General features: G+C 37.9%; 2 protein-coding genes across 10 annotated transcripts in view; one reads left to right on the top strand and one right to left on the bottom strand.

Annotated features, from left to right (window-relative positions):
• The window catches only part of AAGAB (alpha and gamma adaptin binding protein), a 47,827-nt gene extending 38,648 nt beyond the window's left edge, over positions 1 to 9,179 (bottom strand). For 8 of the 9 annotated variants that reach the window (XR_001517679.2, XR_003042659.1, XR_003042658.1 and 5 more), the window contains exon 1: positions 9,024 to 9,179. Coding sequence is in view for 5 of the 9 variants with exons in the window: in XM_006920229.3 (XP_006920291.1) it covers positions 9,024 to 9,096 (73 nt within the window). In the remaining 4 variants the exon portion in view is untranslated. Of the gene's footprint in view, positions 1 to 967; positions 1,138 to 9,023 lie in introns of all 9 variants that reach the window. The other variant, XM_025038787.1, reaches the window with a different exon arrangement.
• Positions 9,180 to 9,365: 186 nt separating this feature from the next.
• Positions 9,366 to 11,600, top strand: part of IQCH (IQ motif containing H) — a 172,513-nt gene continuing 170,278 nt past the window's right edge. Inside the window, exon 1 of the mRNA XM_025038933.1 lies at positions 9,366 to 9,416. Within this exon, the coding sequence (XP_024894701.1) occupies positions 9,366 to 9,416 (51 nt within the window). The remainder of the gene's footprint in view (positions 9,417 to 11,600) is intronic.

Here is an 11,600-nt window from a genome sequence, read left to right as displayed (position 1 = left end):
AACTGTTTTACATAGCCAACAATTCTCCAGCAACTCCTATTTACTTTCTCACTTCCTTGGTGAACTTATTTCCCCTAGAGTCCCACATGGCAAGTTAGTGAAAAGAAAAATTTGGGAGAGTTGAAGAAAGCTGTGTGCCAAGGAAGCATTTCGGTCCAGTAATCCAACAACTCCCTCTTCTACTGGCCCTGCTTTCCACTATTCCCCATCTATCCTAATGTTCCTTCCCTCAGAGAAAGTGTACATTTGGGAAGAAAGGAGGCAGCTAGCTTTCTATGGTTCAGGATAAGACTTGATACTCTCTTTAGCATAAATTAGGAAGCCAACTGAAGTTCCAAGGTGAATTCCCAAACCACCACAAATATTCATTTAGTTTCACACAAATATACTAAGACATACATGCACACATATATTGCCCCTACCTGCCCCCTCTCCTATCCACCCATGCCAAAAAAGACAAAATTAAGTGCATTCCAAACTAAGTGCATTGATAGTGTTTTGGTTTACTTAAATCTCCTTTAGTAGAATTAAGGACACTTTTAATATCAGGAGAACTAATATACACTTAGCCAATCATCACATTCTTTGTGAAGAAAAGTTGTCCAGTGGTTAAATCATATATTCCACGCCCTGAGGAAATAGCTGCCACTTCAAATCAAGATGATCCTTCCAGAAATCAGCACTCTTCTGAGAATGCAGTTGTTTTTATTCATTCTCTCACAGAACTGAACCTGCCTTTACAACTAGGTATCATAAGCTCAACCCCAGATACAAGTGTCTTTTACGGTATTCACTCTTCTGGGACCCAAAGTTCCTTTCCCTTCTCTTCGTCATGGCAGTACTAAGCAGACCAGAAAAGGCCAGGCTATAAAACAGACAGCACTGACCTGGGGTCAGACAGACCAGCATCTGAATGCTGGCCTTCTATATGACCAAGAAAATAACTCTCATTGTCTCATTTCCTTACCTGCAAATGGGGACAAAAACACTTCCCAAATGGCTTCTTGAAGATTAAGTGAAACAACACATAAGAAAGTACACACAGTAGGCCCTCAGTAAATGTTCATTTCCTCCTTCCCAGTTCAGTTTTTTGCACATGTGACAACACTATTGACAGCAGGATGGGTTAGAGATGCACTGAGGAGAGTAAGAAACATTAAGATTAGGAAATAATCATCTCCTTTAAGCTGTTCTGGCCCCACCCTTTTCAAAACATGCCTTCTCATATTTTTCTTTTCCATTGTTAAGGCATAAACTGAGACAGAAGAGAAAGCAATTAGGAAAATTATAGGAGGCAGCAGAGTCTGACATCTGTTGAAGGGAAAAGTAGCCATTTTAAAAGCAAAGAATTGAGCAAAATGTGATTTGGGAAAAAATATGAAAGCCAAAGTTTTCATTAACCTGCAAGGACAGGCAGAAAGAGACTTAAAAATTGTAAAGGTTCATATTGTTGCAACCAGTTATATAATTCCATAGCCCAATTTCCTGAGGATGTCAAACAAGGTGGGTGTTGCTCTGTCAAATACTTTGTAGCAGTTAATAACTAACAAGTTATTCCTCAAGTACTAGGAGTAGATGATACTGCTGCAATGGAGCCTGTGTGTCATTTAAAGGTTAAAACTGTGCAATGTTAAATTTGGGACTTTATACAGGCAAATGTCGGGAAATTCACATCTGTGATTCTCTGAGTAATCGCTCTGCAACCTCCTGGTGCAAGCACAATAGTTAAGTTTTGGGGGAGTCAAAAGTTATACATGGATTTTTGACTGTGTGTGTGTGTGCGCGGGGGCGGGGGGAGGGGGCGGGGTCAGTGCCCCTAATCCCCACATTGTTCAAGGATCAACGGCACATGCAGAACTTGTTTCAGTCTATATGACAGATCAATCACTGGAGCAGTATTAAGTTGCTGAAGGAAGAATAACTGGATTGAGTTAAAGCAACATACCACTGCTTTAACAAGAATACAGCAATTCTGGTTTGTTTACAACACTTAATTACTTTTCCCTCACACACACCTTCTCTTTGGTCACACTCTAAATTCATCACATTTCCACGTGCTTTGGGGCTTTTTATATCACAGTGGAAAAGTTTTAAAAGTTGAAGCAGAGGAAATCCAACTCAGTCCTCCTCCTTTTCCTCAAGTTTACTTTTTCCCAATAGCCATCTGGAACTGGATATCACAGCTTCAACTTAAAATAATGGAGGGGGCCCGAGAAGTTACATGGTCTCTGCTCGCCCTTAGAAGACCTCACAATGCAGTGAAAGACAACACATGCACACACAAAACATAAAGCTGGCAGGAAGGAGAAAGAGAATATGGAGAAGTGTTTTAAGAGAGCTAAGGGGGAACCATCAGCCTTTAAGTTTTATGGACTGTATGCAAAGATCAATGGCACAAATGATGGATAAATTCCTACCCAAATTTGGGGGTGGGGTGGACTTCTTTGAATTTCATCACTGTTATCTGTTCAAAGTCATAGTTCTAGATATATATCTAAAGCAGTGATTCTTTATAGGGAGGTGATTTTGCTCCTCAGGGAACATATATCAATATCTGGAGACATTTTTGGTTGTCTCCAAAAGTGGGAAAACTAGTGGGCAGAGGCCAAGAATACTGATGATAATCCTACAATGCAGAGGACAGCCTGCACAACAAAGAATTACCCAGTCCAAAATGTCAACAGTGCTAAGGTTGAGAAACCCTACACAAGAACTTGTGAAGCTGACTTAGCTGTTCATGAAATAAAATAAAAGTTCTGGAATGTAAAGTTGGTTTTATTTTTCCTCATAGAACTGAAACTAGCCTTTACGGCCAGGCATCATAACCTCCCACCACATATATTAATGCCTTTCATTTGTATCTGATAAAACCTATCTCTCATAAAATATATCTCAAATGTCTTCTTTACTTATTTTAACCACAAAAACTATCCGGCAATTAATCTTAGATGCTTTGAAAATAATTTATGAATGGTGGTTTCCTGGAAGAAAGGATACAAAAGCCTAAAAAGAACAATTATGAGATAAAATATATTTATATTCAAAAGGTAATTTTTCAAAAACAAATCACCATAGAGAAATAAAATCTCACAAAAGATGTCAATGTCTACTCAGGAAAACAATAGTATCTGCAGCAGACGCTAACTTACTGTGAAAGAAGGTAAACCTGTCTAGATAAATTTCCCAAACAAAATAAGTTTCATGAAAATTTACTTTCTAGCCCCTGTATTCAAATATTGAAAATAAGTTTGATCCTTTGGAAAACATCACAAGCTAAGAGATCAAACATCCCAGTTTCCAACATCCTTCAAGAAGGATAAAATCATGATTGGGCAATATATGGTCAAAAGAACTTGGAAAAAAGAAAACACTGATAAATTGGACTTCATCATAATTAAAAACTTTTGCATTTCAAAACATACCATCAAGAAAACCAAAAGACAAGCCACAGAATGGGTGGAAATATTTGCAAATTATATATGTGATAAGAGATTTGTATCCAGAATACTATATCTAAAGTTCTCTTACAACTCATTAAGACAAAAAGCCCAATTTAAAAATAGGCAAAATACTTGAATAGCCATTTCACCAAAGAAGATGTATAAATGGACTATATGCATGTGAAAAGATTCTCAACATAATTAGTTATTGAGGAAATGCAAATCAAAACCACAATGAGATATTACCTCATACCCACTAGAATGGCTAAAATAAAAAATACGAACAATAACAAGTGTTGAAAATGTGGACAAATTGGAACTCTCACACAATGCTGATGGGAATGTAAAATGGTACAGCTAGCTGCTCTGGAAAACAGTTTGGCAGTTTCTTAAAATAATATAATAGTTTCTTAGGATGCCCATAACAGCATTATTCATAATAGCCAAAAAGTGGAAACAACCCAAATGTCTATTAACTGATGAACTGATAAATTGTAGTATATCTATATAATGGAATATGAAACACAATCGACATGGATGAATCTCAAAAACATTAAGCTAAGTAAAAGAAGCCAAACACAAGAGACCACATATTATATGATTTCTTTTATATAAAATATTCAAAAAAAGGCAAATTTGTGAAGATGGAAAGTACATTAGTGGCTGCCTAGAGCTGGGGGTGTGAATGGGGAGTGACTACAAACAGACACAAGGTTTCCTCCTAGGATAGAAATGGTCTACCCTTAAAACGGGTGGATTTTATGGTATCTAAATTATACTTCAATAAAGCGGCTAAAAAAATACTGTAAGCTGGAAGATAACACCCTCATTTAACTTATGAACTAGGTGACTGAGGCAATGTTTGAGATACTTAGAATATTGATTGCAGATGTAAAGACACTCAGTAAATATCTGTGGAATGAAAAAGTTAACTTGCTTAATCAGCGAGGATTTTTTTTAGCACTCAAGGCTCAATTCACATATTTTCCCCCACAAAAATCCTGAACAACTCCAGCAAAATTCAGACAGAATGGGAATTCTGTCAGCATTAACAGTACTCTGCATTACCAAATGAACATACATTTTCTTGCTCTGAGCATACTGATTTGACCCAAGCACAATAATACTTTTCCCCACCTCTGTGTACAACCAGCCTTCAGGTCTGTGTTGAAAATTAAACCCTAAATAGGTTATTTGTTACTGAACCTAAAATATAAAGGCTCTTTTAGAGTTTCACAACTATCCTGTCTTCAACGACATCAATCTTGCTTCCTGGATAAGTAATTATTAGAGATGTGTTTGTGGTATCTGTGTACACTTGCTCCAACGTAAAGACAATGTCATATCCAGATTATTATTCTTGCCAGGCATATTTAAAACAAAATTATTTTCATACTTTAACTTTTAAAAAATGGTTTTATATCAGATTTCATTAGCTACTGAGTGTCATTATTTGTTGAGGAATTATAAAGGTCAAAAAGCAGCAAGTTGTTTAAACCAAATGACCAGTGCATACTTTGTAGGTGTTTTTACCTTTTCTATATAAAAACAAGCAGTTAGATGGCCCTGAAGTAAAGGTCTGAGTCTAGATATACTCAATCTTCCATGATGATACAACAAATTTGTAACCCTAATGGTTTTGTGCAACATGGGCTGATTCTTAATACTCTTCCACTGGTGTCTCTCCTCCTACTCTCCACTCCTATTTACTGGAATGCCATTTATTAGGAAGGCACACACCTTATAATCATTTAACTCATCAACTAAGGGATTAATCTAAAACTTCAAGTTTTAGAACACAAAAAGTCAAATTCCCTACTCCACAAGTAAGCAAGTATATTGGGCACCAATAGAGGAATTTTAATTTATTATTAAATATATCATAGTTTATGTACGAAGGCTCCAACTACCATAAAAGAAAAAATATAAACTTATTATAAGCCAAAAAATTCTCATTTTAGTAGTAAAACCTTCTACTGTAATTTCTCATATCCCTAGCTCTACATTGAATACTTGAATTTTGACTCCTCAACTTTTGAGCTGAAAACCTAGAAAATCACAATTTCTTTGGGCTTTAATTTCACACACACACACACACACACACACACATGCTTGCGCATGCGCACTGGAAAATATGTGCTTTTTGAGTCCCTTTGGGTCTGGAGGGAATATGAACTTGTATTTAGTATTTAATATTTCCCTCCACCGTAGGTGATGACTTACCATTCTTCTTTTAATAAAGATAAAAATCTAAGCCTTCTTTTAATGTTAAATGAAAAAAATTTAAATGTACTGTCATAACTAAAAACAAACCAAAGTACCACCACCCCCATAACCAGTTGAAATCACTGACCACTTACTGAATCACTCTGTAGTGACAACTCTAGGCTCATTTGGTAGATCTTGATGGCCCAATCTTTCTTCCTTTGAAGAAAATAAATTCTTGGAGATATACAATCCAATCAAAGGCAGAGTCCTCCTACCACAACAAAATAAGCAACTTTGCTTAAGCAAAATTACTTACTTCCAGAGTAAACTAAAGGCTCCACTTAGAATATCTCATAAAACAGCTACAGAAAAATACAAATTAAAGACCCAAGCTCTTATCCCTATTCCCTTGCTAGATAATGTTGGCTAAGCTGCGCAACAGTCGCCGTCTACGAAATAAGAATGTTTGCCCCAGTAAATTACTTTAAGATCCTTTTGTAAGTATAGGAGTCTGACAGACCTAGAAACAAACTCTCAGTCTTGCAGAAGAATGAATGTTTCCCAAAGAAGCAATGTCATAAATGATGACTAGCTTTGCCTGTGTAATTATTTTAATACCTTATTTTAGGGTTAATCTTCTCTACCATTTCTCACACCAATGACACCTTAAATAGTTCTGATTGCTAAGGAATTCCAAAACATTTCATTCACATGCCCCATGCATACAAATTCTGAATGTGAACCTATGCTCCAGCACTTATTACTTGAACACTTTGGGCAAGTCAGTTAGTATTTTCAAGCCCTGAATTCTTCATTTATAAAATGGAGAGAACTGACTTTATAACTTCACAGGGAAATAAGAACCAAATTAAACAACATAAAAACATGTCCTGGAAGAGTACTGATATACATAGAAGTGCTTGATATAAGATCTCCAAATTCCCACATTTCATTAAAAGAATTTGGCTCCAAATGTTAAGATGTAGAACCTGAATGGCTTACAGTTGCTGAGTTGGCATAACGTACTTTAAAACCAAACAAATCTCCAAGGACTTTTCTATCTAAAGTTCCTTCCAAGCAAGTAGAGTAAGAAGTTAAAACTTAGGTATCGACATTTTATTATTTTCACAGGTGAAGCACACACTTTCACTATATCCCTCTTGAGGGCAGGAATAGTACTTCAGTCATTATTTCAGTTACAGTAACTGGCACAGAGACTAGCTCTGTGCTTAATATATATCAGAATACACTTCTCCCGAATAAAAGTAAATGTTCATATAAGTGAAGTGGGAAGACATCTGGCCTTGAAGTACAAACACCTGCTCTCACACCATATATAGCCTTGCACAAGTCCCTCAAGAGTCCTGAGCCTTCATTTTCCTTTAAACGTCTACACTGTAAGTCTGTAATGCCCCTTTTATCTGATGCCAGACATCCACCCAGAATACTGTAAATAAGATTCTTGAGTGACAAAATGAAGAGTTTCTCACAAAGTCCATGCATGCATTTTATCCATAGTAGAGGGCTATGGATTTTTATTTAATGTATATTTTTAACAAACTTGCTTATTCGGTTATGAAATATTTTCCATTGTTGACTGGCTAAAAGCAGTAAAATGGACCAAATGTCAAAGGAAAGAGAAACCAGAGAAACCATAAAAGCTCCTCTTCCTGATGCATGGAATGAAACCCTTCCCCAAAAAAGATCAGATTTCAATTCAAAATCATACTATGGCCTAATACCACTGAACATTTGACAAAAGTCATTTATTAAGGAAGTCTCCATCTCTTATGCCAAAATTAGACTCAATTTGTAATTAATTTGATTCAATCTTTAATTATGGTAAAACGTAATGAATGCTCAGCAAATGCTGCATTCCAATACCATTACCATTAGCCTACTCATTAACCTGGAAAAGATAAAGCTCTTTTACAGTTCACTTTTTCCTACTCAAGTAATTGGTTCACTATTTGCTCTTATTTTTCACTATATAACATTAATGGAATCATAAAGGAAAGGTCATCTAATTTTAAAGAACAAAAAAGCTGGCTTTTGAGTTATCAAAGAGGTATTTTTACATATAAAGTGGATCATTTTATGGAATTAATTTTCTCACAATGATGCCATTATACTTTGAAGAAAAACAGTATTACTATGGGCCAACTCTATGTAACATATAGCCTTACTGCTAACATAAACAGGTAATTAACACATATTTTATGTTACTTGTATTATATACTGTATTCTTACAATAAAGCTAGAGAGAAAAAAATGTTAAGAAAATCATAAGAAAGAGAAAATACGTTTATAGTATTTATTTAAAAAAAAAATATCCACATATAACTAAACCCAAGCAGTTCAAACCCGTGTTGTTCAAGGGTCAACTGTAATTCTTTTGGAAAGTTAAATACGCCAAAAATCTTAAGCAAATTCTGATACGTTCACTAGATATAATAAATGATGGAAACCAATTTATTATGTTAAATAAAAAATATCAGAACAAAAATTACATATAAAGTGTTATATATAAACTATATTTTATGTAAATATACGTATTATACAAATTTGAATGTGCCAGTCTCTGAGTTAAGCGCAACAATCCTGAGAAAATTATCACCATTTTACAGATAAGAAACTGAAGAGCAAAGGTTAATTGTGCTTAACTTTCAACTGAGAACAGTGCTCTGACTCGAGCCACACGTTAAAAACAGGAGTCCTGAGTTATGATCAACTTTCCAGAATCCTTTGGTAGAAGAGCCTACCACCCAGTCCTATGCCCTCTTTACTACACTGGTCTCCTCGCCTATGGTTTCTTTTCAGAATTACTTAGTTTGTTGGTCATTATGAAGGTCCAGAGGCAACGGGACTAGGCACAGTAATACTAACGTTGGTGGAGAGCCTACGTCTCAGTAGAGAAGCAAGGCAGTGAATTAACTGGAGTGGCGGGGAGAAGGCTAACAAGTCTTATAATATATACATTAAAATAGTCAAGGGGAAACAAACTATCTCAGAAGCAGGGATAGCAACAAAAATCTAAATTCCTGCACTTACACTCGCGTAACTCCGTACAATTTCGAGACTGCCTTCGGAGGATTCCCGCAAAAACCTGTGGACTGGGCGGAACAGGGATTACTCTTACTTTACCGAAAAAGCAGGAAGAACTGCAACAGTGGCCAAGAAGACAGAAAAGGAACGAGTGTGAAAGCTAGTGCAAACACCTGCGGGGACAGGGCACCTTCATCGAATCTGAGGGGCACACAAGGGGCCTTAGGCCCGCGGCGGGGACAAAGGCCCAGAGGGAAGCCGCGGGGCTGAGGCTGTCGCCCGCCGGAGTTCGAGAAGCTGGGTGGTCGGTCCAGGAGCCTAGCTACTTACGTTGGACCAGCCGGTCTCCGGTGAAGGTGGAGGAGCAGCTGGTGATTAGAGCACAGGGGATGCCCGCAGCCATAACGACGCTCGTGAGCCGGTTCCGTCAGGAAGCCGCTTCCGCCTTGGGCTGCACCACGGCTGCCGACGCGCAGGGGGGATGAGCCAGGAAGGGAGCGTTCTCGGAATGGCCGGGCTACCCTGACTCCTCCCACATCCCCTCTTCCGCTCCCGGCGTAGGACAGGCCGGGCCGCGCGTGGTGTTGCCATGGGGACCAGCTCCCTCCGCAGGAGGTTTCTGCTCCTGCACACCCGGACTCTGGGAGGAGGTAGCCCTCCCAGGTCCTAGCCATGGCTCAGGGTACAGAAAACTACGACCCAATCGGAACCATCTTAATCCAGGTGGGGAACTGGGCCCCGCCAGGCTCTGCCTAGCTAAGACACTTCTGAACGAGCCCAGCAGTGCCGCCCCCAAACTGCCTCCAGAGAGCTGCCAAATATGCCAACCCACACCTGGCTCATGAGCCTACCACACTTCCAGTGCCCATGCCCTGGACGTTGCGTGCCAGGAGCATGATCATGCTGCCTCTGTTAAAACTTCAAGACCACCTCACCCCATAACCTTTACTTTGGAACACTCCACTGTACATTGAGGCACTATTTTAAAACATTAGGTTCTGAGACACTTAAAACCAAGATATAGGGGAGCGGGAATGATACAGACATGTTGGGGAGGTGGTGTGAACTGCTTTTCTTAAGCACCCAATTTTTTGGATCTAAAACTCCCTTGCAGATAAGTCCTGGGCATGTAGTGTATGGCATGGTGACTATAATTAATAATGCTGTATTATATATTTGAAAGTTGCCAAGAGTAAATCTTAACTGCTCATTACAAGAAAAACATAACTGTGTGGTGATGGATGTTAACTAGATCTAATGTGATTATTTTCCAATACATACAAATATGAAATTGTGTTGTACACCTGAAACTAGTATGTTATGTCAATTATCTCACTAAAAGAAAAGCACCTTGCTTGGGAAAACACATATAGGAAAATATAATAATGGTAATTTGGGTTGCAAATGAAGTTAAAGTTTTGAATATAAAAATATGACAAATTTAAAAAGCAGGGGAATAATTTTTTCTAATCTGAAGGGGGAAATATCCAGAAAGTCTTAACTTCTCCAATATAACACAGTTTGTAACGGTTCCACTAAGATTTTTCTGAACTAGTAAAACCATTTTTTTCCCACATTTACCTATTGTAGTTTAAAAATGTTTCTACATATATCATCACTTTTAACTCGTATATTTAGTTCCATATGACTATAATTTGCCTAAGGTCACTCTGTTAGGACTCTCACTCAAATCTACAATGGCCAAAGCCTCCAAGCAAAGACACTTTTACCAAGCAGGACATTTTAGAATGGAGATCACCTCCCTGTATCTAAGGGCAAAGGCCAGACCTCTCTTTAGATAAGGTTAATTAGTCACTACACACCCCCTTCCAAATCCAGGGCCCATTTTACAGACTCCAAACAATTGGAACACTAATGGAGCCTCTTATCCAGAAACAGTCAGTTCTTCCCCACAGTATACTTTATTTGACTACAGAAACAATTAAGTTTCTCTTTAGTGTCTCAATTTCTCCAGACCTGGGACAACTCTAAAAAAGAGACCAGATTCTGGGGAGAATTCTCATGCCTAATTTCACACTTTCCCTTGAGATAATTCTTCTTCCTAGGGCTGCTCCCCTTGTGGTTTGGAATAGTGTAGAATAATGTATTGACTGAAAAGGCAGAAGCGTTTTCCCTTCAGAGTGGGATTCAAAAGTAGCTGTTTGATTGATCTAGAATACAACATTACACTATCAATGTCTGTTGTCAAATTGTAAAATAGAACAGAAGAGCTAAGAACAGTCATAACCATGCTGATTCGCACCCCTACTTGCTTAAGGAATTATTTTAAGTAGAGGCTGTGTAGAGAGAGAGCCCCCATGTTAATCTGATTATTGAGGCCGATCTCTAGATACAATGTAAAATTCTCCCCAGTAATATATAGAATATGTATAACGAGGAAAATGTGGAAGACCTTTCCTACTTCCCACTGAGTCCTGAGTATTTGTGAGCATACAGCACCATTTTCAGACATGTAACATGGATTCTACTTCTGCCTGGGGCTGTGATTTCTTTCCTTCAAACAGGCTACCAATAAACAGTACCTCTAGTGGAAAGAACACTTGATTGGGAGTCAGAACACTGAGGTCCGACCCTAGCAATCACATTTTTCTAGGTAGGTAACTTTGGGCTAGTCAATTCCCCTTCCAGGCCTCAGTTTTCTCTTCTGTAGGAAATATAGCTTAGTTTAGATCCCTCTCTAAATAAATCGATTAAATTTCTCCAAAGCTATATAATTTCTCTTTATTGTAGACTTCCTTCACCATTAGCGTAGGCAGTCAAATTGTTTCTGTCAACATTATATATATATATGTGTGTGTGTGTGTGTGTGTGTTTGTGTGTGTGTTTGTGTGTGTGTGTATATATATGTATGTATATATATATATGTATGTATGTATATATATGTAT

The sequence above is a fragment of the Pteropus alecto genome, unplaced genomic scaffold (assembly GCF_000325575.1).
Source record: "Pteropus alecto unplaced genomic scaffold, ASM32557v1 scaffold86, whole genome shotgun sequence".
In the NCBI taxonomy this organism is placed as follows: domain Eukaryota; kingdom Metazoa; phylum Chordata; class Mammalia; order Chiroptera; family Pteropodidae; genus Pteropus; species Pteropus alecto.
Note: the sequence above shows the minus strand (reverse complement) of the source record. Positions and strands in the feature narration are given on the sequence as shown.